Source organism: Myotis lucifugus, unplaced genomic scaffold (genome assembly GCF_000147115.1).
Source record: "Myotis lucifugus unplaced genomic scaffold, Myoluc2.0 scaffold_43, whole genome shotgun sequence".
Lineage (NCBI taxonomy): Eukaryota > Metazoa > Chordata > Mammalia > Chiroptera > Vespertilionidae > Myotis > Myotis lucifugus.
Genome location: NW_005871091.1, coordinates 156,615 through 183,326, shown reverse-complemented (window position 1 = coordinate 183,326; position 26,712 = coordinate 156,615). Strand labels below are relative to the sequence as shown.

The 26,712-nt window shown below is 41.2% G+C and overlaps 2 protein-coding genes across 5 annotated transcripts; one reads left to right on the top strand and one right to left on the bottom strand.

Annotated features, from left to right (window-relative positions):
- Nucleotides 1-1,471: 1,471 nt before the first annotated feature.
- On the bottom strand, nucleotides 1,472-10,890 carry CDC26 (cell division cycle 26). Of its 2 annotated transcripts, XM_014455178.2 has the most exons (4): nucleotides 10,566-10,890; nucleotides 8,177-8,276; nucleotides 7,229-7,350; nucleotides 1,472-1,884 (listed from the first exon to the last, which is right to left on the bottom strand). In XM_014455178.2, exons 3-4 carry the CDS (start codon nucleotides 7,307-7,309, stop codon nucleotides 1,708-1,710), a joined length of 258 nt encoding a protein of 85 aa, XP_014310664.1. In that variant the 5' UTR covers nucleotides 7,310-7,350; nucleotides 8,177-8,276; nucleotides 10,566-10,890; the 3' UTR covers nucleotides 1,472-1,707. The 2 variants fall into 2 exon arrangements, with proteins under 2 accessions (XP_014310664.1, XP_023609031.1); XM_023753263.1 differs by lacking the exon at nucleotides 8,177-8,276.
- A 61-nt stretch (nucleotides 10,891-10,951) lies between these two features.
- PRPF4 (pre-mRNA processing factor 4) lies at nucleotides 10,952-25,930 on the top strand. 3 transcript variants are annotated; one of them, XM_006088002.3, is made up of 14 exons: nucleotides 10,952-11,089; nucleotides 12,003-12,180; nucleotides 14,202-14,388; nucleotides 15,233-15,320; nucleotides 15,726-15,805; nucleotides 15,971-16,064; nucleotides 16,548-16,642; nucleotides 17,628-17,686; nucleotides 17,939-18,062; nucleotides 19,614-19,703; nucleotides 21,636-21,758; nucleotides 21,870-21,977; nucleotides 22,071-22,189; nucleotides 22,687-25,930. In XM_006088002.3, exons 1-14 carry the CDS (start codon nucleotides 11,063-11,065, stop codon nucleotides 22,878-22,880), a joined length of 1,566 nt encoding a protein of 521 aa, XP_006088064.1. In that variant the 5' UTR covers nucleotides 10,952-11,062; the 3' UTR covers nucleotides 22,881-25,930. The 3 variants fall into 3 exon arrangements, with proteins under 3 accessions (XP_006088064.1, XP_023609030.1, XP_006088063.1); XM_023753262.1 differs by having other exon boundaries at nucleotides 10,958-11,089; nucleotides 12,000-12,180; nucleotides 22,071-22,186; nucleotides 22,685-25,930; XM_006088001.3 differs by having other exon boundaries at nucleotides 10,958-11,089; nucleotides 12,000-12,180.
- Nucleotides 25,931-26,712: the final 782 nt, after the last annotated feature.

Sequence of the window (26,712 nt, the reverse complement as noted above, 5' to 3'; positions counted from 1 at the left end):
ATTACTGTTTATTTCCTGTCAACTCCCATCCAAATATAATCTCCCTAAGAGCAGGGATTTTCTTTTTTGTCTACTTTGTTCACTGCTCTATCACTAATTTCTAGAAAATGCCTGACACCTTGGAGGAACTCAGCCAATATTTTTGTCATATGAGCTTGGAATTGAACTAGATAGAATGAATACACTGCTCAATAATTTACAGTATCCTCTGTAAGGAACTCACAAAACTAAAAAGATAAAAGAGCCCTGACCGGTTTGGCTCAGTGGATAGAGCATCAGCCTGTGGACTGAGGAGTCCCAGGTTCGATTCCAGTCAAGGGCATGTGCCTTGGTTGCGGGCACATCCCCAGTGGGGGGTGTGCAGGAGGCAGCTGATCGATGTTTCTAACTCTATCCCTCTCCCTTCCTCTCTGTAAAAAATAAAATATATTTTTTTTAAAAAAGATAAAAGAGTAATAATAGCAACAATGATAGTTGTTATTTATCCAGCACTTGTTATGGACCAGTCATGGAGCTAAGTTCATTTCACTGTTTCATTCCATTTCCACAGTCCTTTTAGATATATATTATCTCCATCATATTGATAAGACAAAGGCTCACAGAATTTAAATCATTGGCTCCAGATAATACAGAAGAAAGTGACTGTGCTAGAATTTCAGCTCAAGACGCTTTTCACTCCACAATCCATGATTTTTAATCTTTTAGAGAATTTTCCAAACATATACAAAAATAGAAAAAAAAATCATGTTATGAATCCCTCTGCACCCACCACTCAGCTTCAATCAACAATGATAAATCCACAGCCAACTTGGTTACCAGAGTCCCTTGCTATATGATCAAATAAGTGGAATAGAAAATTTACTCCTTATGAGCAGAAAAGCAGAATTCTACACACAAGAGTAGCTTGGAAAGCCCTCATGAGATCTGCTTTGGTTAAACTCTCCTTTCCCTCCTCCCCACCAGCTGACCACCCAGGCTTCATGTGAAACCCCAGGGGATGGAATACTCAATGCCTGTTCTGTTACTATGCTCAGGAAGTGTGAGGCCTGATTCAAAGGAAAACTGCATGAGAAGAATCAATTTACTAAGTGTATGTGCTTTAATTACAGAAAAGGAAAAGTTTCCACTAAGCCTCCAAGGAGTTTGGGGGGTCCAGAGGAACAAGTTCAGAATGGAAGATCAAATTTACACATAATCACTAAAATCTAATCTCCACAAGGGTAGGGATCTTTGTTGATTTTGTTCACTGATGTTACTAAGTGCCTAGAATGGTACCTGGCACATAGTGGGCACTCAATAAATACTTGCTGAATAAATGAGTTAAATGAAAGTCAGTCATAAGGATGAAATGGAAGTGTTCTGTGCGCAGGGTCTTTTCAGAAAGATGGGAAGAATGACGTCACCTCTGTAGCAATTACCTTTTAAAGTCTGGGTGTTAATTGTACTATTATACTTCATTAAGGATGTCTCATACTTTTCCAAAAATATATTTATTTTTAAAATTGAAAATCAGACAAGTTTTATAGAGTCAAATTCTCCAGAGACAAACCAGAGTTTGGATTTCAGTAATCTCATGCAGAAGTATTTCCCTCTGCAGGAGGTAAAATATTCTGCTTGACTACAAGCACTCGATTCCCTGAACTGCGTTTGTACTTCTGCCATCATTTTACACCATTCCAGGGCTCTGGCAAGCAAGAAAATCCACCTCTAAAATTCAAAACTTCCAAATTGAGATGAGCGATTGTTGGGCTTGGCTTGGGGTTTATAACCAATTCGATCATTAATCATCTGTTCCCGGTTCTTGGGGTCACTGCTGAGCCCTATGGCACCTTCTCCATCACTGCCTCCTACAACATCCACATCTTCCTTTTGTTTCTTACGGGTCTGAAAGTATAAAAGTTTTAGGATTAAGGCAACATTCTTTCCATTAGCAAATACTTATTTGGCACCCACCATGTACTTGGCATAGGGTAAAGGAGAGAATTAGGGTCTATAGAACAATAAACTGAAATCCTGGGTTTGGATGGTTAGGAATATAAGGCATATAGCAGTCCCTCCTTACCTGTGGTTTTGCTTTCAGAGGTTTCAGTTACCCATTATCGACCAAGGTCCAAAAATATTAAATGGGAAATTCCAGAAATTAGGAATTCTTAAGTTTTAAACTGCATGCCGATCTGGAACATGAATTCTCCTTTTGTCCAGCATCTCCAGCCTGTATATGCTACCCACCTCTTAGTCACTTAGAAGCAGCCTCAATTATCAGAATGACTGTTACAGCATCTCTGTGCATGTGTTCAGGTGACCATTATAGTGGTCTAATGCTATGTCACATTGCCTGTCATTCACCTCACTTCATTTCATCACATAGTCATTGTATCATCTCACATTATCATTGTTAAGAACAATAAGCTATTTTGAGAGAGACTACATTCACATAATTTTTACTATAGTATGTTGTTAATCTCTAAATGTGCCTAATTTATAAATTAAACTTTATCATTAGTATGTATGTATTGGAAAAAACATAGTATACATAGGGTTCAGTACTATCCCGTTTCAGGCATCGGGGAGCAGGGGGAGGGGGGGTCTTGGAACATATTCCCCTGCAAATAAGCGAGGACTACCACATGATGATAAAAGATATAACTCATACCCAGGAGGTCACACTCTAAGGAAACAGGTAGACAATTACAACATAGGGTGATCTAAGCTATCACAGAGGAAAGCCACACTGCCAAAGACACAAAGAAGAGGTGAGGTGTGAGGAGTGAAGGTTCAGAGCAAGAAGCTGCAATTAGAAAGATGAGCAAGAGTTGACAGAAAAGGGGGAGAGAGAGATGTTTCAGTAAGTGTATTATTCAAGACTAGAGCCCCCCACAAAAAAAAATAAAATAAAATAAAATAAATAAAATAAAATAAAATAAAAAAAGAAAAGAAAAAAGATTAGAGGCCCAGTGCACAAAATTTGTGCATGGGTAGGAACCCTAGGCTGCCGACTGCCAGCTGGGGCCTCCCTTCCCTAGCTGCCAGGCGGGTCCTTCCTTCGTTCCACGCCGGCCCCTGGTGGTCAGCACACGTCATAGCGAGCGATCGAACTCCGGGTCAGTGGAACTCTTGGTTGGTTGAACTCCCAAGGGGACACTTTGCATATTAGGCTAGATTAGATAGATAGATAGATAGATAGATAGATAGATAGATAGACAGACAGACAGATAGATAATAAATGGAAAAATAAAGTGACCGGTAAAACAATAACCACCAGAAATTAAGAGCTTGACTGACATCATGAGATTAAATGTAACACAGGAATAGGTTTTGTGCTGTCTTATCAAAAGGCTTGGGGTTTCATTTTGTTTTCAGAGAAAAGGTTTAGTTCTTATATCATAAGTGACTGCAGAATTCACAAAATCTATGTCTCAGTTTGACCATTTTAAAAGAGATCCCATTACTACCACTATGTAATTAAAGATAACAGATGATGATGACTTTCTTTGAGAATGAACATGTTTTATCTAGACTTCCTTACTAGAATTGCTCGACTACTCTAATCACTGGAATTACTTCCATACCTCACCACTTACTGATGAACATTTAAATAATCAAATAAGGTACACACACACACACACAGAGGGTGGGGCAAAAGTAGGTTTACAGTTGTATGTTTATTCTTATAAATTATTGTTTTATTTTCCGTATGAACAACTGTAAACCTACTTTTGCCCCACCCTGTATATATAGATAAATATGATTTCTCTGAGTTACTCTCTAGTCTGCCCTACCAATAAGAAGCATTAGAAAGTTCTCCCCAAATAACTTTTTGACCACAGTTCTAAAAGGCAAAGAATGTTATCATTTTATAAGCCATGAGAAACTCTGAGACTATCCAAATGGAATGAAATAATTTAAAGGGCTTTCCACCATGAACAACTGCTGACTGTTTTGAATCCAGAGTCATCAAATGTAATCAAACTGATTTCAACAAGAAATGAAATACCAATTTCCTTCTGCCTTCATTTCAGTTAAGGGCAAAACTATCCTTCCCACCTAAGTTGCTCTAGAACAGGTAAAACCCTCTGGATACTGCCTTTAGTAAAAAGACTAACTCAATAGTGAGCTGACTTTGCAGAGTCAAAGTTCAGTATGCTAGCACTTTATGGCTTAGAAAAACTAAAGTCTCTGGGATGAGGAAGAGGGAAAAGAAATCCAAGTTACAGGCTGGGAGATGAGTCCCCTGTGATACAGATCAAAGAAGGGCAAAGTCAGAGGACTTATCTGAGAACAGGCCAACGATCAGCATAACTATCATACCACTAGAGGCCTGGTGCACGAAATTCGTGCACTCGGGGAGAGGTAGGGGGGGTTCCTCAGCCTGGCCTGTGCCCTCTCGCAGTCCAGGATCCCTTGGGGGATGTCCAACTGATGGCTTAGGCTCGCTCCCTGTGAGGAGTGGGCCTAAGCTGGCAGTTGGACATTCTTAGCGCTGCCGCGGAAGCGTGAGAGGCTCCTGCCACTGCCACTGCGCTCACCAGCCATGAGCCCAGATTCTGGCTGAGCAGCGCTTCCCCTGTGGTAGCACACTGACCACCAGGGGGCAGCTCCTGCATTGAGTGTCTGCCCCCTGGTGGTCAGTGCACATCATAGCAACTGGTCGTTCCACCGTTTGGTTGATTTGCATATTAGCCTTTTATTATATAGGATTCTCTCCCCTAACACCATTACCAATAATTCCTTAATGTAATCTAATACCCGGAAATAAAATTTTAAGTGTTAAAAAAAAGAAGCATATACAATAGGTAGTAAAGCCACCATGTTCATGGACATGTATAAAATATGTCCTCTGCCATATAGTACAAAATATCTACTAGAATAACAAATGAAAATACACTTATATTGAGCACCTCTTTGGGCCTGGTATTGCAGGGGACAGATGCAAAGAAGAATATACTCATTCCTGCCTTCAAGGAGCATATGGCCTAGTGGAGGGAAACAGAAAAACAGATAATTATGACAGTGATAGTACCTAAGAAAGAGGTCAGCAAAGGAGGAAGAGGTTGAACCTAACCCTACTGGGGTAGGTAGTCAAGAAAGACTTCTGGAAGGAGCCGAGTCAAAGGATGAGTAAAAGCCCAGCTGGCATGGCTCAGTGGTTGCATGTTGACTTATGAACCAGGAGGTTACTGTTCAATTCCTGGTCAGGACACATGCCTGGGTTGGAGGCTCGATCCCCAGTAGGGGGAGCCCAGGTGGCAGCCGATCGATGATTCTCTCTCATTATTGAAGTTTCTATCTCTCTCCCTCTCTGAAATAAATTAAAAAATATATATTTTTTTAAAAAAGTAAAGATGTTTTTTAAAAAATGAGTTAGCTCTGCAAAGAAAGGCAAAGGGCACTTCAGAGTGTGCATAGGCACTAAGAGTAAAGTTAAAGATAACTCAGCAGTGAAAGATAAAGTGGAGAGATGAGCAAGGGCATTGTATGCCATCCTAAGGAGTCTGGACTTTATTCTGAAGGACACTGAAGAATTTAAGTCTTATTAATGCACATCTAATACTGTGGGGTAAGGCTACACTTAAAAATACACACTGAGCCCAGCTGGTATGGGTTCAATTCCCAGTCAGGGCACATGCCCAAGGTTGCCGGCTTGATCCCCAGTAGTGGACATGCAGGAGACAGGCTATATACAATGAGTTTCTCTCTCATTGATGTTTCTCTCTCATCGATATTTCTCTCTCTATATCCCACTCCCTTCTTCCCTCTCTAAAAAATAAAAACATTTTTTAAAAATACATATTGAGCTCCAACTATGTACTAGATCCTGGGAACTCAATAGTGAGAAAGATAGACATGATTTCTACAATCAAGGTTGCTAATGTAAATGGTTTTACAAAAAACAAATCATTGTGAATTATAATAAATGCTACAAAATCAAAGAATAAAGTGCTTTGAGAGACCCTAATGAGATGGAGCCAGCATGGCTAAGAACGACACACCTAAGTTGGACAAGGTCAGAAGAGGCCTCACAGGCTGAGGAAGTGACATTTAAACAGAGACATGAAGAAGGGATGCACTGGGGCAGAGGGAAATAACATGTGCAAAGGCCATGCTGATAAATAGTTTTGCATGTTCAAGGAAATGTAAGAAAGCCAGTGTGACTGGGGTACAGAGGGCAAAGGAACAAGTGGCAGGAAGTGAAACCTGAGAGAGGCTAGAACATATAAAATCTTATAGGCCATAAAGAATTGAGATTTTATTTTCAGTGTAGCAAACTATTGAAGAGTTTTAAGCAGGGGAATGACATGATCTTAACATTTTTAAAAATCATTCTAGCTACCTAATGGAGAATGGATTAAAGAAACAAAAAATAGAAGTAGAAAAACCACTTAGGATGCTACTGAAATTGTACAGAGAGATGGTTACCTGGAGTAGGGTTGTAACAGTGGAGATAAAAAGATATAGGTAGCTTCTAGAAATATTCTGGAGGTAGAATCAAAGGGTTTACAGACAAATTGTATATAAAGGATGGGGAAAAGGAAGAACTCAAGAGTGACTCCTAGGGTTCTGGCTTGAGCAAATGCATAAGTACTGAGATGCGGAACACTGAAGTGAAACTAGCTTGAGAAAGACATCAAGAGTTTTTTTTGTTTGTTTTAACATGTTAAGTAAAATGAGCTAATGAACCCTAAAGCTATCAGGTCCTACCCCCAGGAATCTATAAATGTTGTCTTACATGGAAAAAGGATCTCTGTCGGTATAATTAAATTAAGGATCCTGAGATGAGGGCATTATCCTGGATTATCTGAGTAGGCCCTAAATGCTATCACAAGTATCCTTATAAGAGGGCAAAGGAAGATTTCACAGACAGAAGAGGAGAAGGCAGTGTGATCACAGAATCAGAGATTTGAATGATGCAGCCACAAGTCAAGCAATGCCAGTGACACCAGAAGCTGGAAGAGTCACCCCTAGAGCCTCTGGAGGGAGCACGGTCCTGCTGAAACACTGCTTTTGGTGGAGACGGATGTCAGATTTCTGGCCTATAGAACTGTGACAAAGTAAATTTCTGTTGTCTTAAACCACCAAGTTTGTGGTAATTTGTTTCAGCGGCCACAGGAAACTATGACATGGAATTGGAGGTGCCTGTAAAAGCATACAAATAAGCTGTTGATATGAGAGTCTGGAGTTAGAGTTATTGTTTCAAATAGTCCTAAGGGTTTGAAAGTTACACTCTTACCTCCAAGTCCTTCCGAATGCTTTCAAACTCTTCAATGTCATCAAGCTTCAGCTCTAGGCGGGTTGGTTTTCGTCGCAACATACTGAAGTCAACACCAAGGGCCAGACCCACTTAACTATTAGCTGTTAAAAATGGCAGAAAGGAGGAAAAACTGGAGGGGATAAATCTCAGCTGCGAATATAAGATCAATTTGTAAGCATGCACACTAAACTGAATGACAATCAAAAAACTCATTTGGATTCACACATACACGTCTAAGTCTCTAGGTGTCTGAACATACGTTTTTCTGTTTGTTTATTTTTTTAAATCTTTATTGTTGAAAGTATCACGTCTCCTTTCTCCCCCCATTGATTCCTTCTAGCCCACCCCCACCTCCCACACCAGGCCTTCATCATCCTATTGGCTGTGTCCATGGGTTATGCATATTTGCATAGAAGTTCTTTGGTTGATCTCTTTCTACCCACCCCAGCCTTCTGAGATTCGACAGTCTGTTCTATGCTTTTATGTCTCTGGATCTATTTTATTCATCAGTTTATTTTGTTCATTAGATTCCATATAGGAGTGAGATCAGTGACACTTGTCTTTCTCTGACTGGCTTAATTCGCTTAGTATAATACTCTCCAGGTCCCTCCATGCTGTCTCAACACACGTTTTTATTATAAGATGGAGATCCACAACTCTAATTCCAAAACACTCTTCAGGAACTTAAAATAGCAAGCTGCCTATATAAGAATTCTAGGCAACAGTCATTTTAATCTCATGCTCCAGTTACATTCAAAGCATTTTCTAGCTAACAGAATAACGTTCAAATATCACATCTTAATTCAGCAGTGTTAGTGGGAAAATACACAAGTTATTAAATTTGATCAACTCTACATGAGAATTGTGAGAGGTCTGTGATCACTCCTGAATACTAAAATCAGTTTACTAAATCTCCCTCTAACTCACCAATTCACAGGGTTATCCTCAGGGTCTAAATAGATCCTAAATAGATAGGTCATTCATTAAACAAACACTTCCAGCTGCAGGTAAAAGGCACAGTCACAGTCTGTGGAGAAAACAAACACGTAAACAGAAAACTGCATAGTGTACTAAGAATGTTGACGAGGATAATGCAATGGCATCACATAGGCCCAATCCACTCTGGGTTAAGTGTAGGGTTGACAGTGACATGGAGGACTTTTTGGAGGAGATGATGTCTTAGTTAACTTGTGAAGGGCAGGCAAAGAACGAGGATTAAGGGCATGCTAGGCAGAGAGAACAAGGACCCAAAGGGGCTCAAGAGAACACTCGTCTGAAAACCCCAGGTAGTGCTTATGCTAACAAAAAACATTTTTGGGAGAAAAAAATAAAACTCCCCACTGAGTTTAAAATCTATTGATGGCATCACCTTTATATTTTCCACAGCATCCAATAAGGTGTATCTATAATAATCAGGCAGTAATGTTTAGTTGAATAAACCAGAGATCCAAATAAAGTGAAATGATTTTTCCTTGAGCATTGTGCTATGCTTTTCCATTCTCATTCCTTACATTTTTAATTTAACACAAAATCCCTGTGATGCTGGCAAAATTATCCCTATTTTACAGATGAAGTCAACGCTGTTAAGTTTGGTAAGCCTCCCATAAAAATTACACAGAGGTTACCTGGTGAGGATTAAATGAGAATGAGAATAAATTGTTATCATGTATCTAGGATGTAGCTAATGGCTGTGAAGTATACAAAGAAAAAATGTTTCCTTCTCCCTCATGAAAATTGGGGTACAGGTGATAATCTATAATAAAAGCGTAATATGCAAATTGACCAAACGACCGAACAGCAGAACGACCGTCCAGACGATCAAGCTATGACACGCACTGTTGCCAGGCCAGTCAAGGCGAGTGAGATGCGATTGGCTGGAGGTCCGCCATCGCTCCATGATTGCCCCGCAGAGGGTGGTGGCGGATGTGGGCAGCGCCATGGCAAGGCAGGTGCGGGCAGGGGGGCGGGGGCCCAGCTGCCAGGAGTTGAAGGGAAGCCCAGGTGCCAGCAGCTGGAGGGAAGCCAGTGCCGGTGGAGGGAAGGCCTACCCTTGTACAAATTTCGTGCATCGGGCCTCTAGTATCAACATAAAATACGAGCATGTCGTATTTCAAATTGCTTTGTACTAAGTCTGATATTATCTTGATTCCAATGTAGATAAATGATAGAGGGAGCAAAGGTCTGGGGAGCAATGCTTAAAAGGAAAACATTGGCCCCACCAGCGTGGCTCAGAGGTTGAGGTCTCAGTCTGATTCCCAGTCAGGGTACATGCCAGGGTTGCTGGCTCAATCCCCAGTGTGGGGCGTGCAGGAGGCAGCTGATCAATGAATGATTCCCTCTCATCATTGATGTTTCTATCTATCTCTCTCTCCTTCTCCCTTCCTCCCTGAAATCAGTAAAAATATGTTTCTTTTAAAAATTAAAAAAAAACATTTCTTTGCACTCTTCTCTCTTCTGCAAATTGAAAAGCTTGCCACTAAGGAGCAGTATAGAGCAATGGATAAAAGTAGGAAAAGGGCAGGGTGTTCTAATACCATCCACTGCTTATCTTGAACAATTAGCTTCATCTTTCACTAGATCTTAATTTCCATATCGGCACTCTGTTATTGTATGGACTGAGTGACGGAATGCAGACTACGTTCCTGGAATATAACTTGCCATTCAGTAAACTCTGAATTAGAGTGTTTTACAGCCCTGGCTGGTTTGGCTCGGTGGATAGAGCGTCAGACTGTGGATTGGAGGGTCCCGGGTTCGATTCCTGTCGGGGGGCACACGCCCGGGTTGCGGGCTCGATCCCCAGTTGGGGTCGTGCAGGAGGCAGCCCATCAATGAGTCTCTCTCATCACTGATGTTTCTATCTCTCTCTCCCTCTCCCTTCCTCTCTGAAATCAATAAAAAAATATTTTTAAAAAAAGTGTTTTACAGTTTACAGCCATTATTACAGTAACTGTCCTTGTGGAGAGGGGCGGGAAACACCTGACATTTTGAGCATCTGCACCATCGACAAGAGGCTTGACTTTTTCAACTCTGATGCCCAGCACCCAGCCGGACACAGGGCCATGCGGAGTTGTTTGCATGTACCTGACGCCTCCCACCCATCATCTCACTCGGAGCCTGAGGACAAAGACCGGGCTGAAGACGACGAAAGCAGGCCGCGGCTCCTCCGCCGGGTTTGTATGTTACTTTGGCGCTAGCGGGCTCCTGGAGCTTAATCTCTCGCCGCTGCCCGAATTCACCAGCTCAAAGGGAGCCCCCGGGAGAGAACTTCCAGACACCAAGAAAGGCTCGCCCGCGGCAGGTCCAGGGCAACACTCACCGGTCCGGCGCAAGGGTTTCCATGGCAACCTGGTCCCCGGATCCAGGACAACGGAAAGCCGCTGGCAGAGCCGAGAGGAACGGCCCCCGGAAGCCCTCGATCCGCTCCGGAGTCCAGCCCGAAGCCGTGCGACTCGCCGCACCTACCGCCTCTCAAGCCTGCTCTGCCCCTTCCCGGAGCCTCGGCGCCCACCACGGCTTCCGCTCAGCCGACTGCGCTCCACGCCCCAGCCCGCCCTGAGCCAGAGCCTCTCCTCGCAGAACCTCGGCCTCCGCGCACGTTTCTCGGAGGCTCCACGGGTCACCCCTCGCGACGCGCCCACAAGCCTTCCTTCCTTCCCACTACGATTCCCAGCGTGCTCCACGCCGACCCCGACGCTGCGTCGCTCTCGACCCACTTCCGGTCGGTGACGCAGTTCCGCTCGGCTGGGCGCGCGGTGGATTGTCTGGGAAGCAGAGCCCGGCTGTGGCTGGGGTTTCGCGGCTCCTGAGCCCGGCATGGCTTCCACACGAGCTTCCTCCACGGTACAGATCTCCGCTCACCCTGGCAGGGGGCACCGCGGGGCTTGGGGGTCCCTGCGGGACGGGGCCTCGAGGGGTCGGGCTCAGTCCGTGGAGGGCCGGGGAGGAAGGCGGCGAGCCTGGGTCTGGGCTCAGCGGGCTCCGTCTTCCTGATGCCTGAGCGCTTTCATGTGCGGGAGCTCATGTGCCCCCCTTGTGCAGCCGCGAACGGTCAATGCGTCTTCCGACGGGTCCAGAAACGGAGCTCTGAAAGGGAGCAGCGCCCTGGCCAAGGCTTACGTCATTGTCAGACTTGTTCACAATGAGGCCTCCTCACGTCAGAGGAACATTCCCCCTTCACATCGGGGTGGTTATTCCATTCACCCTTTCTACTTCCCCTGTGATGAGCAAGAACCCTGGAAGCTCCATAAAACCCGAGAAGGGATTGCACTCCAGCCAGATGAATTAAACATGCTCCAAAGCAAACCTATGACAGGAAAAGCGCCAAGAGAAATTAAGTAGTTTTATCAGCCTCTTCCTGCCTGAGATACTGAACAGCCCCTCCTCCCGCCCCATCAATAAAGACACCTTTTTTTTTTCTTACCCAAGGACATTTTTTCACATTCATTTTTAGAAAGAGTGTACGGGAGGGAGGGAGAGAGAGAGAGAAACATCGATGTGAGAGAGACACCTCTACTGGTTGCCTCCCGCACGCGCCTGACTAGGGCCAGAATCTAACCAGCAACCCAGGAAAGGGCCTGGACCGGGGATCGAACCCCAGACCCTTCGGCAGGCGAACGTGTACGGAAGTGCCCTCCGTGTTCTTTCCTTTAGGGAGGGAATGCAGCTGAAACTCAAGATGAGCTTTGTTCTTTAGGGAAGCCTAGTAAATGGCTGAGATTACGCCGTAAATTAATCCAGGTCTTTGATTTAGCAGGCAACCAAAACCAAGGCACCTGATGACTTAGTCGCGCCTGTTGTGAAGAAACCACATATCTACTATGGAAGTTTGGAAGAGAAGGAGAGGGAGCGTCTGGCCAAAGGAGAATCTGGGATTTTGGGAAAAGAAGGACTTAAAGCCGGAATTGAAGCAGGAAATATTAACATAACCTCTGGTAAGATGCAAATTGTGAGTCCCTCTTTGTCTTTGGTGCTCAAATTTTCTGCGATGATGCCTTCCTAAACTTAGATTATCACTAGTTTTTTTAGTGTCAACATTTTTCTGTTTTTAAACTGATATCTGTAAATGGTCATACTTTGCCTACTCTGCTTAGTGTCATCCAGAGAGCCTCTTGCTTAAAACCTGTTGAACAGTTTTTCTCTCATGAATTGTTAGGAATTTTACCAGGAGTTACTCAGTGTGTATAACTGACCCATAAACAACATATTTTTAACTGTGTGGGTCCACTTATATGTAGATTTTTAAATAAATACTGATGTATTTTTCTTTTTTTTCTTTTTTTTTCCTTTTTTATTGCTTGAAGTATTACAAAGGGTACCACACATGTCTCCCCTTTTCCCCTGCCCTTGACAATCCCCCGGCCTCCCCTACCCCCCAGTGTGATGTATTTTTCTTATGGTTTTCTTAATATTTCCTTCTCTAACCTTTATTGTAAAAATACAGTATATAATGCATATAACATACAAAGTATGTGCTAATTGACTGTTTATGTTGTGGGTAAGGCTTTCAGTCAACAATAGGCTATTAGTAGTTAAGTTTTGGGGGAAGCTATTCTGGAGATCAAGCACAATTCTGGCATTGGTTTGGAATTACTGTGGTTCACAGTAATCTGTTTATAGTTTTCCATTTATTTTTCTCCCAAAATGAAATTTTAAAACATGCTTTTATTGATTTTAGAGAGACAAAGGGAGAGGTGGGGAGAGAAACATTGATCGGCTGATTCCTGCATGCACCCTGACTAGGAATCGAACTGGGGACCTTCTGGTGCACAGGATGATGCTCAACCACTGAGCCACACCAGCCAGGGCAAAATATTTCTTAAATTGTAAAAATAATGCTCTGCCATTATTTGCTCAGTTGGTTGGAACGTCCCGTCCCGTACACCAGAAGGTTGTGAGTTCGTTTCATGGTTGGGCAAATACGGGATGTTTCTTCCTCACATCAAATCAATAAAAAAAAATATCCTCGAATGAGGATGAAAACAAGTGTGTATATGGACACACACACACACACATATAATTTTGAAAAAAAATGTGGAAATATGTGAAGTAGAAAAATCTTTAATCCTTATTAATTGGGTCTATATCTTTCCAAGAATTCAAACCTATAAAAATATAGAATTTTTTTTCCCATAAATGAAGCCATGATATACAAATTGTTTTAGAACCTGTATTTTTCACTCTTGAGGATACCTTTCTATGTCAGTAACTGGTGGCCCATTATATTTTAAAAATTAACTTGTGATGTTTGTAATATATTCAAACAGTATAAAATGAAAAGACTTCTCTGCAGAAAGAACTTCTGTCAAGTTTCTCATTGATCCTCCCATGTGTTTTTTTTCTATACACATGTACTTTAGTGACTTTTTTAGCCTTTTATGCTGATTTAAACATAACTGCTTCACCACTATGCTTACCATTTTTTATCCAAATGCTTGTATTTGGTGTGGGTTTTTAAACTACCTGCTAGTTTATTCAGATAGCCTTGCAGTCAAGGAATATCATTTTCATGGTAATTATTTCCAATTTACTTTCATTTGTAAGTGTCTCCATACTGAGACCGTTTTAGAGAGTAGCTTTGGCAAGTGTTAAAATAATGTTTCTATTATGTCTTTTGGATAGGAGTCCTAGTTAACTCATTTGCTAAAGATGCTCCATACTCTTTACTTTATTTCATCTAAGCTATGTGTTTATATAGGTACTAGAGGCCCAGTGCATGAAATTCGTGCACTTGGGGAGGGGGGGTCCCTCAGCCTGGCCTGTGCCCTTTCACAGTCCGGGAGCCCTCGGGGGATGTCTGACTGACGGCTTAGGCCCACTCCCTGCCTATGTGTATAATAGATGCCCTTAACTTGAACTAAGGGCATACACAAACTCCAAATGTAAGAAATGTTTTCATTTTCCCTATTTGAAGAAAATCTGATGATTATGCTGATGTTGCCTGTTCTTTTTACAGGGGAAGTGTTTGAAATTGAAGAGCACATAAGTGAGCGACAGGCCGAAGTGTTAGCCGAGTTTGAGAGAAGGAAGCGAGCGCGGCAAATCAATGTTTCCACAGACGACTCAGAGGTCAAGGCTTGCCTTCGAGCCTTGGGGGAGCCTATCACACTTTTTGGAGAGGGTCCTGCTGAAAGAAGAGAAAGGTGCCCTTTCTAAATACTCTTCTTCTCTTTTAATCACAGGGTTCAAGTTCCAAATTTCAGTTATTTATAGCAAAAATTTTAATGGAATGTCTCAGATGTTCTTAACAGAATATCTTAAGTTGTGTTTAGATAGTTTAACCCATAACCTGAGTCTAAGGCCAATTTTTACTCCGCTACTAATTTTTCTTTATAAACTGTGAAGAAGGTGTTAACATGCTCCCTTTTCCTCTCCTCTCCCCAATGTGGAATTTTGAGTTGGATAAACATTTGTAGTAAAACTTGGAAAATTTAGACAACAAATGCATTCCTTGTCAGTGACATAAAACAGCAATTTTCAATTCATCTCACAGCGCACATAAACTAATTACTAAAATTTTGTGGCACATTAAAAGTATTTTTTGCTAGTCTGACAAAGGAAAAATAGGTATAATTTTGATTGATTCATATCAGATGGTAATTGTGTTGGCTATTGTAATTTTTTTATTTGACAATCTAAGGGAAAAGAGGTCAGAAAACACATACATAATTACATATTGTTTACAGTAGCAAAATTACAGTTATGAAGTAGCAATGAAAATAATTTTATGCTTGGGGGTCACCACAACATGAGGAACTGTATTAAAGGGTCGCAGCATTAGAAAGGTTGAGAACCACTGCCTTAGGGTATTTTGAAGATTGAGTGAAGGAAATCACGCTGGAAGTTTAGGTATGACCTCATGGATCTCAAAGCAGGTTGCTTGGAGTTTGAATGGTGAGAGAATAGGGGAAGCTTGCTCCCTTCTTAGATGTACTTTTTCAAATTTTTATCTCATTTCTGTTTAAATTTCATTCTTTTTGGTTACAGGTTAAGAAATATCCTCTCAGTGGTCGGTACTGATGCCTTAAAAAAAACTAAAAAAGATGATGAGAAATCTAAGAAGTCCAAAGAAGAGGTAAAGACCTTCGTAATGTAAACATGAAAGAGATGAGGGGATAGTTTTCTCATTTTATGTTTTCAGTGGTTTGCTTTGCTAGGATTGGGGGTTGGAGGGTTGAAGACTCTACCATTCAGGAATCGTTGTTGGGATTAAAATATGGTTTCTGTGTAGATATAAATGGAGATTAGTGAGTTTCCCATTCAGGAAAGAATATAGCATTCCTGGTGTAACTTTTAACAGGGAATCAGAAGCCATCTAACAAGACCTCACAGAAAGAAACAGTAGAAAGCACATGCCTGATTTCATCCTGTTACTGAACTAATTCACCTTTATTCTGGCAGTTAAAATAGGGAATTGACAGCTACAAGTGGGGGCAGGAATGCTCAGACTTAATATTTCTTTTCTTAATTTAACTTCCAGTATCAGCAAACCTGGTACCATGAAGGACCAAACACCCTGAAGGTTGCTAGACTATGGATTGCTAATTATTCGCTGCCCAGGTGAGGAGAGCCTCTAGGAGAAAGAAGCATATTCTTGTTTCTTCTCAGGGACGGAGGACCTGCTTTATATGACTGGTTGTTAAATGAAATTGAGTGTCAGATACTGTGTAAACCCCCCATCTAAAACCCATTTACTCTCATAATGGTAATGTGTGCATATCATAGGGCAATGAAACGCTTGGAAGAGGCCCGTCTCCATAAAGAGATTCCTGAAACAACTAGGACCTCCCAGATGCAAGAGCTGCACAAATCTCTCCGGGTAAGATGCTGTGGGCAGTTGTTCAATATCCTGAAGGTTCTTATATGTTTATTAGATTTTCCCTTTTGGCCCACCTCTAAGAGGGTAGCGGCAGCTAGATTTATTCCTCCCTGCTTACACTGTTGCCATCTGTTTAGATGGCAGGAACCTACTGTACTTTGTACTCAGCAGAGGCCTGTGGTTCTGCTCTTGAATTCTTCCCTTTAGGATGTCACAGCTGTACTGTAGATCTCTCCGTGGTTTTCTTCTTTATATTTAGCTGACATTAGGGCTAGTGATACTAAGACTGTAGAAAACTGTGCTGCAGTTTCAGATATGCCTTGACCCATTCATTCATCCATATAAGTACCTCCTAACCAAAAAAAAAAAAAAGTATAAAAGAATCTTGGGTTGTATTAAAACTGTGAAGTTGCTTTGTTATAGTGGAAAAGCCAACTTCTGGGTTAGCCTATTAATGATCATTGTATGTTGTGTTTTTTTAAGTCTTTGAATAATTTCTGCAGTCAGATTGGGGATGACCGGCCTATCTCCTACTGTCACTTTAGTCCCAATTCCAAAATGCTGGCTACAGCTTGTTGGTAAGTTACGTTTTTACAGTGACTTTCTTTTTCCTAAATAAGGAATAGGTTCAGGAAAAAAGTTAGCATGTCTTAGATGTCTATTTCTATGTTACCCTCTTTCTATGTTACCCACCAGAATAGAGATGCTGCTGCTCTACCCGTTTGTTATGCAGTAAAGTCTTTGTGAACAGTCCTTAGTGTTCACAAGGGACCCCAGAGATCATGACATGTAGCAGTATGTTCTTGACACTAGTATTTTGGAGCATGTCATGGAGTGAGCTATCTTTATTTTATTTTCTACTTACCACCATGTTTGCATAAAACTCTTAGGATGTGATAACTTGTTTTGTTCTATTTAGTTATTTTTGTGGGACATGGCCCACTAGATATAAGAGGGGAAACTTCCTTACATTGTATGCACAGGAACTACTTGACTAGGCAGCAGTTGAGACCGTGGTTCAGGAGAAAGCCGAGGACCTACACAGATAACTCCACCTCTCCAAGCCTCAGTTACCTTCATTATAAAGCAGAAGTTATCATTCCTATTTTACATACCTCACAGGTCTGTTAATAAGGATCATTTGAGAAATTGGTGGGAAATTTCCTGAAAAAAATCTTTTCAAAAAAATTTTTAAAAAGAAGTCTAAAGAAAGTTACGTATTTTGTAAGCAGCGAAATGCCATTCATATTTAAGGAGATGGTATCATTATTAATGCTATTATTATTGGATAATTTAATTAGTCCTACCTTCCCTCACAAGTTGACCCAAAAGTTAAGGAGAATAGCAACTTGTATGTATTAATTATAGTCCAGTAGAGGCTTCTAGTTGCATGAGAACTAAATCTAGCTTTCTTCTATAACACTTCAAATAATAATCCTTTTACTCTTTTTCTGTCAGCCACTGTAAAGTTTAATGGGGGTGAAAAGAGATTGTAATGTTACCAAGGTACCTTTTCCTTCCCAGACCAACCCTGGCTGAGATGCTTTCCTTTGTATTTGATAGGAGTGGGCTTTGCAAGCTCTGGTCTGTTCCTGATTGCAACCTCCTTCACACTCTTCGAGGTGAGTTAGAATGTTGTTTAAATCTCTGTGCTTTTCACATTCTTAAGTCTTTTTTGTGTTTTGCTTTTATTAATGTGCTTTAAATATTAGTTTAAATTAAGTTTATTTTTAAAATATTTCAATTGTTATTTTAATACTCTATATGTCTTTATTTCCCTAATATATACCTGTGTTATTCATCATAGTCTGTATTTGCACATAAGTTATAAGAGGGTAGGAACCCTTTAACTTTCATCTCTTACCCTCCTTCAGGCCATAACACAAATGTAGGAGCAATTGTATTCCATCCGAAATCCACTGTTTCTTTGGACCAAAAAGATGTCAATTTGGCCTCTTGTGCTGCTGATGGTTCTGTGAAACTTTGGAGCCTTGACAGGTGAATATTACTGTTCTCTCTATACTCAAATCACTGAAATAGTTGATTTGTTGGCTCTTAGGACCCGAAAATCTGACGTTTAACCCCAGAGTACTCTAAGAGTCGAGGAAACTTGTTATGAAAATAGCATAGAGCCCAGCTGGTGTGGCTCAATGATTGAGCACCGACCTATGAACCAGGAGGTCACGGTTCAGTTCCCAGTCAGGGCACATGCCCAGGTTGCATGCTCGGTCCCCAGTGTGGAGCCTGCAGGAGACAGGTTATCAAGTGATTCTCTCTCATCATTGATGTTTCTATCTTTTCCTCTCCCTTCCTCTCTGAAATAAAAAATACATTTTTACTTATTTTTTTTTAAATAGAGGTGTTTTGTTTTTTGTTTTTTACACCTTTTCTCATCAGAGTTGTGTCAGGCTTTTTCTTGTCAACTTTAGAACTTGATTTTTTGCCTCTAACATAGTGGCCACTTTTTCCTGGCTCCATTACTCTGGAAAGATCCATTTTACTTCCTGTGCAATATATTGACGTTGAAGAAATGCAGTGTTTGGTAGATTGACTAAAGATACATTCTGACAGCATGTTGGTTCTTAGCAAACAGCCACAGGGGAGGGGAAAGTGAGGTTCTGTCTGGCAGTATTGCTAAGGAAGGGATGTCTTCCTTCCAGTAGCATCATCCTTTACCTAGACCAGTGGTTGGCAAACTCATTAGTCAACAGAGCCAAATATCAACAGTACAACGATTGAAATTTCTTTTGAGAGCCAGATTTTTTAAACTTAAACTATATAGGTAGGTGCATTGTTATTAACTTAATTAGGGTACTCCTAAGGCTTAGGAAGAGCCACACTCAAGGGGCCAAAGAGCCGCATGTGGCTCTCGAGCCGCAGTTTGCTGACCACGGCCCTAGGACTTTGATTACTTCTATGTATGCACATTGATAAAGTTCTCTTTTTAATTGCCCTCTTTAGGGTTCTTGTTTATTTTCTTTCACTGGTATTTCAGATCTTCCTTCTGTAGTTGCTGGGTAATAAAATTTAAGGGTCCCCCAAAGGAAACTAAACCTCTATGTATTTAGGAGTTCCTTTTTCTGTGTGGATCCTCGAACAAGCTAAAGTTTGAGATTTATATGCAATCCACTTGCACCAAAACTGCTTGATTTTTGTAGCCTCACATCTGTATTAAAGTATGTTTTCTTCCTAGAATCTCAGTACTACTTTGGTGCAGAGAAACTATTTTGCTTATCTTTTATTTTCTCTTAATTCTAAGTGGTATAGCCTTCAAAGTTTAACAACATAGTGAATTCAGGTAGGAGTGTTTCTTAATGCTTTAGGCAGTTTTGCCCTGTGAGCACATGAAGTCCCAAATCTTTTAAAACCTTGGGAAGTGACAAATTCTTGTTATACTTAAAGTTTTAACAAATTACAAGTGTGTTTATAATTTGGCTTCTCAAATAATACAAAATTGGTGCATCTGTATGCAACAGTTAATAAATTCAATGAATATTTATTTACATGCATATAGAACAGTTTACTCACATGTATTTGATTCCTTTTCAGTGATGAACCAGTGGCAGATATTGAAGGCCATACAGTACGTGTGGCCCGTGTAATGTGGCATCCATCAGGACGTTTCTTGGGTACCACCTGGTAAGCCTTCCTATTGTTCTGTCTGTACTAAAGGCCTGGCCTGCACCCTCTCGCAATCCGGGACCCTTTGGGGGATGTCAGAGAGCTGGTTTTGGCCCGATCCCCACAGGCCAGACCGAGGGACCCCACCGGTGCACGAATCCATGCACTGGGCCTCTAGTATGCATATAAGATCTATGGTTAATCTCTGCCCTCCCTCCCCCCTTCCCTCTGAGATTCATCAGTCTGTTCCATGTTTCCATGCCTGTGGTTTCTGCTCCTGCGTTGAGCATCTGCCCCCTGGTGGTCAGTGTGCGTCATAGATACCAGACGGTCACTTAGGCTTCTATATATTTAGATGGGCTTATGACATCTTATTAACCCCTTATTGGTAACTACCAAGTAAATTTTTAGAACAGAGATCTTCAAGGATTTTATTGTCAGTGAATCAGAATAGAGTATATTATGTAGTTAGAGGTAAGTGTATTTGCTCTTAAATTGCAGCATGCTTCTTGTTGCTAGGAAGTAAATTTTAAAGTCACTAGTTGTCCAGAAAACTAAAATTTTCACTCTTTCTTGACCAACACTAGAGGTCTGTGTGTTTTGTTTTCTTTGTGTTTGTTGTTTTGGGGTGTTGTTTTTTGGGGGGGGGCATTGTGGGGTTTTTTGCATTATAATCTCTGCTTCAAATTGGTCTCCCTTTCTGGTTCTATAAGTTTAATGAAAGACTCCTTCACGTTGTTTGTATGTATGAGTAGTTCCTTTTTCTTGCTGAGGAGTAATCAGTTGTATTACTGAGCGACAGTTTATCCAATTTTTCTACTGATGGACAGTTGGGCTGTTTCCAGGTTTTGGCTCATCAGAATAAAACCACCATAAATATCCTTGGATAAGACTCTTTGTAGACATGCTTTTCTTTCCTTTCTCTTAAATAAATACCTACAATCGCAAATCGTAAGTCATAGGGTACATGTGTATTTAACTTTTGAAAAACTTCCAAGGGGTTTTCTAAAATGGTTGCACCATTTTACATTCCCAGAATTCTGATTGCTTCACCTCCTTGCCAACAGTTGGTTTTGTCAGTCCTGTCATTCTGCCCAATCTAGCAAATGTGTAGTGAAACCTCATGGTTTTCATTTTTGTTACTTTAATGACTATTAGTGTTGAGTACTTTGTTATATGCTTACTACCATTTGTATATTCTCTTTTGTGTAGTTTTCAGATGCTTTATTCCTTTTTTAAAATGTTTGACTTTTTCTTTACTATCTTTATTTCCATGTACATAGACAGTTCTACCACTTTCCTTTCCCTGTTGAAATTGCTTGACACCCTCATTGAAAATCATTTAACCATATATGAGTGGGTCTATTTCTTTTCTTTTCTACTCCATTGATTTGTCTATGATTGATTTTTGTATCCCCAACATGAATTTAGGGCCCAGTAAATATATCAACGCTTGATGACTGAAAGAACATAAAAGTGGAATTGGGGAAGAAAGGAGGCAACAGAGTCTTTGCTGGGCCATTCTTAGGGGATTCTGTTCTTAAAATAGGTTTATTGGAAGTCATGGTTTTTCCAGTTAGCACCCAAGACAGATGTGCTTAGTTATTGAGACACTAGAGGCCCGATGCACGAAATTCGTGCAAGGGCCTTGGCCCCGCTGTCGCACCGGCCGCCTCTGCTTTGGTCCCCACCCGCTGCCACGACCAGGGATCTCTGCCATCTCTGCCTCAGACCCTGCCCCCCACGACTTTGTCTGGAAGGACGTCCGGAAGGATGTCTGGTCTAATTAGCATATTATGCTTTTATTATTATAGATTGCTTATGCCAGAAAATAACTTGTTTTCTAAGTAGTTGCAGAAGCATAACTGAAGCTATAACTAATAATAATACCTTGTACATTATAGAAACTGAGTAAATATATGCTGGCTGAATATTTGTGTGTGTTTTTAGCTATGACCGCTCATGGCGCTTATGGGATTTGGAAGCTCAAGAGGAGATCCTGCATCAGGAAGGCCACAGCATGGGTGTGTATGACATTGCCTTCCATCAAGATGGCTCTTTGGCTGGCACTGGGTAAGGCTTTTTCCACATAGCCAGGGGCAGCTCGGTAGTCTCACCTCTTATGTATAGCTGCTTCCACAGAGAACTGGATTAAAAATGTTCATTTGTAAATTATTTTATCAGGGGACTGGATGCATTTGGTCGAGTTTGGGACCTGCGTACAGGACGTTGTATCATGTTCCTAGAAGGGCACCTGAAGGAAATCTATGGAATAAATTTCTCCCCCAATGGGTAAAATAAGCTCATTGAATGATGGGGTGGAGAGGGTTCTTGGTCAGGAAGTACTCTTTGTTTCTAACTTCGATACTACCATCTGATCCACAGCTACCACATTGCAACCGGCAGTGGTGACAACACCTGCAAAGTATGGGACCTTCGACAGCGGCGCTGCATCTATACCATCCCTGCCCATCAGAACTTAGTGACTGGTGTCAAATTTGAGCGTAAGCTTTCCTCCTGTTTTAGAATAATGAGAAAGACAGATTGCACTTTCATGGAATGCAGGCCAGGCTGTAGCTTAACTTGGAGGTGGGACAGGAGAGAATTTGGACTCTGTCAGAGAAGCAAATTATAATTTCCTTCCCTCTGCCCCACTTTCAGACAGAACTGTGGCACAGCATGCTTGTTGCTAGGAAGTAAAGACTTCGTGAGTGCTTTGCTGCATCTTTTTCTCCATGGAAATCATAAGCACCAAATCCTTAATATTATTCTGAACAGGTTGTTGAAAAAGCCAAGAAACCTTAATAATATTATTTGTTTCCCTAATTTTCCCTGCAGTTGTCCCTTTTTCCTGGAGACCTGTTAGGAATATAGATCAGTGTTGGGTTTTTCTGAATGTAAAAATACCTTCTTTTTTGAAATAGTATGTTCTGGAAGAATTTTGTACTTAAGCTCTTTTGAATACTTAAATTCCTTAAGCAACTCCATTTTTCTCTTGCAGCTATCCATGGGAATTTCTTGCTCACTGGTGCCTATGATAACACAGCCAAGATCTGGACCCATCCAGGCTGGTCCCCACTGAAGACTTTGGCTGGCCACGAAGGCAAAGTGATGGGCCTAGACATTTCTTCTGATGGGCAACTTATAGCCACTTGCTCATATGACAGGACTTTCAAGCTCTGGATGGCTGAATAGGCACGACCCTAGAAAAAGGACTCCAACCTCAAGCTCTCCCTTAAGAGCCATTTTTGTTGTATCATGTTTGTTGCCAGTTACCTCAGTAGATTGGATTCTGTATCAGCCCCTACTCCAAGCAGACAGCCCAGTTCCTGGGTGCTGGTGAACCCCTTTCATGCTTGAATTTTAATGTCATCTTCAAGCCCTGCCAGTAACTATATAGACAATTGTTTTTATTAATCTTTTGTTTGAATATCCTGTTGCCTTCCTCATAGCACTCAGGATTGTGGCTAGCTCCATTTTTAATTCTAGAAACTTGGCTTTCTATTACATGGTACATGCTTCAGGACTACATGTGGCCCAGAGAGCAAGGTAGCTGGACTGCAGTCTAGGAGCCCTCAAGTAAAGAGGCACATCTCACCACATACTGGTTAACGCCTGACAGAGCGAGAACCTTTCCTCTGCCCTGAGAATGGGAGGTGAAGAGGTAGACCCACAGCGATGCTCAGAGTTATGCAGTAAAGATTTTACCTCTTCCTGTTGACTTCACTTGGAATGTACCTGCATCAGGGAGCTTCAGGAAGCTCAGAACTGAACATTTGCCTCGTTGGAAAATGTCTTCCATTTTTCTTTGATGTTGGCATCCTTCGTGTTACCCCAAAGCTAGACCATTGTGTCAAGATTCAATGAAATTTTTAGAAAGCTAACATGATGTCTCTATTGTGCAAACTCCTTTTTATTGGTTAAAGGATATACCCTTCATGTCAAGGTAACTCTGGAAAAAATCCCTAAAGGGTATTATTAAACATCAACTGTGACTTTTTTTATTACATATTTGCTACAGAGTAAAATCCTATTATAAAAGCTATACTTCAAATAATTATTTTGCATAGTTAAGTCTTTTCTGAATCTCAGCCTTTGGTTCATCAAAGTCCCTGTTTTTTGGGTTGAGATACAACATGTGATCTCAAATATGATTACTCCAATTTCTGTCCCCTTAATAAGCACTCTGTTAATCATTTAAAAAGTATAGAGAGAGTGCTATTGCATTGTGGGCCCCACTACCAGTGAACTATACAGTATCTGGACTCTAACTTTTACTCATTGGCTATCCAGCTGTTGCCTTCACCTTTTTCCACCCCAAATATAGTCACTGAACTCTGAAAGTACAAAGTAAATTCATACAAAAATATAGGAATTTAGAAAAGATTGTATATAGAGCATTCAAGGAGGGCTTGTATGATGGCTTCTCCTTGAAGTGTTGAACACACTTCACTTGCTAGTCCAGAGGGGCTGAGTGTAGCTTGTCTAGCTCTATTCTTCAAGTTATGATTGTGTGATATGTAGCTGAATATTTTGTTTAATCTGGTTTCAGTTATAACCAAATTGTTGCATATCCTGTGTACTTGTTAAGCTTCTGAGTTCTCAATCCTGCTCTCTGTTGGGTACTACATATTGTTTAAGTATAAAGGGACACTATTTCCTCCATAGTTGGCCATGAAAGAAATTATTTTCAATACTACCTTTGTAGTATGTGTAAACTAATAATGAACATTGGTGTATTAGCATATAGTTTGGGTATAATGTGTTAAAATTTTGAGTTTTTTCAAGTTTAAATTCTATCCCATTAACCTTGTCTTTGGGAGTGGGGAGTCCAAGGGATTTAGAGGTGGCAACTGAGCGAAAACATTTTATCTAGGTCTTTGGCAAAACAAGTGTCTTGTGGAATACACATTTCTTCACTGGAAATATTGTAAGAAGGGGGTTAGCTGAGGAACATAAACCGAGTGTGGCATTTTATGATAATGGTGAGATAAATATAGCCACCACTTAACAAGATACTCCCTGGCTAGACATTGCGCCAGGCACATTCGGACATCTCATTTAATCCTCAAAATCTTAGGAGTTTTCTTTTTACAAACAAAGCTCAAAGAAGTTAAGTGACGTGCTCAGGGTTACCCACTTGTAAGTGGTGGATCCTGCTCTCTCTCGGTATGACCTTATGAAGAGATTTCATAGGGTTGTATCGACTATGTTGGCAACACTGGCCAAAGACCAGCCCAGCCAGCATGACTTGTGCACAGCTTTAATCACTCCACCTTTTATACTGCCCTTTGACAAGTCACTGCGTCTCTTCCTCTGACTTCATGCCAGAGGGAGTTAATACTTTCACCACTTCTACCTCCTGAACCTATGAGGAGCCTGTGGTGTTATCCAACAGGAAACTGCATTTTGAGATTGATGATATTTTGTTGTGCAGAACTATCTGCAGCATTGTAGCATGTCTGACCTCTAGAGTACTAAAAGCCAGAAGCACAACCCACCCACTTTATTGGTACATCAAAGATAGTCCCTGACATTAACAGGCCCCCTAGGAGGATGGCATTGCCTCAAGGTTAGAACTACTAAGTGTGAGAATAGGAGACCTTGTAATGTTTCCCTGTCTCCCCCAAAATGTAAACCAATGTCTTATTGCACTTCAAGAGTATAATTCTTACTTTGACTGAAAGTCCTCCACAATTTACTGGCTGGGTGACCTTGAACAAGGTAGCTAAACTTGTGGAGCCTCAGTTTGACCTATGAATGGGGATGAAGTTTACTTAACTTTAGAGCAGTAGGCTGTAGTGCAGAGGCAAGTGTTCCTTCCTGAACTTCCCCCAGCTCCTCTCCTGTTCCTCTTGGCTCTGAGGACATGCTGAGCTCATTGCCTGCCACAAGGTTAAGGAGCAAGGATGTGTAAAGAAATGAAGTCAGTGGGGAGAGCTTGCGTCCCAGCTTTGGTGTAATTATCTTTGATGGCACAAATGGAGAGGTAGGTACTAGTCCCCTGGCAGAATACATTGGTGACTTTCCAATTTTATAATGGAGAATTTTTTACCCCACTTTTTCTTCACATCTTAAGACTGTTTGGTTTTATTAAATGTGAAATATATGTCTTAGCTATTTTGTAATATCTTGTACATTAAGACCCCAAGAATTTGTAGAAGCTTATTCCATTAAACTCAAAAATGTTAAACTCAAACCAACTCAATTTCAGGCTTCTGAAAGCTTATTTTACAAATTTTTTTTTAAATTTTCAAAATGTTATCTTTTCATAATTGTGATGGTGTTTTAACCACTTTGAAGTTGTTTTAGAGCCATGGGCCACCAGGCAATATAAACACTGGGGAAGCAGAAATCAGGTTTTAGACCAGCCGTGGGCAAACTAAATGAATAAAACTAAAAAAAAAAAAAAAGACCGTACCCTTTTATGTAATGATGTTTACTTTGAATTTATATTAGTTCACACAAACACTCCATCCATGCTTTTGTTCCGGCCCTCCGGTCCAGTTTAAGAACCCATTGTGGCCCTAAGTCAAAAAGTTTGCCCACCCCTGTTTTAGACACTGCAGAAGCGGCAATGTGTAGTCAAGCAGCAGCCCTGGTGCGATTGAGCATAATCCCTTACCAGTGTGCTGTTCTCAGAATGTCAAAAAGAAGGGAGATTAAAAATGGCCACAGAGTAAGTGGATGCTACACAGACAAGGTGCCAGGACCAAACTGGAATTTCAACTAAATTACAAAAAAATCATCCTAAAGTTAGTGCTCAGAAGGCAGACACCTCGGTTTCCTGTGCTGAGTCATTCCCTCACACTGAGGAGGCCATCTTTCTCAGTCAGACCTTTGCTCTGCAGGCAGTTTTTTTTTTGGGGGGGGGGGTGGGGGGGGGGGAAGACAGTTGTTCTACCCTATTGGAAAACCTTGCCACACCTGAGGATGATTGTCTGAGGGCTTCTCTTTTTTTCTTTCTTTTTTTTTATTGCTAAAAGTATTACAAAGGGTATTACATATGTGTCCTTCCCCCCCCCTC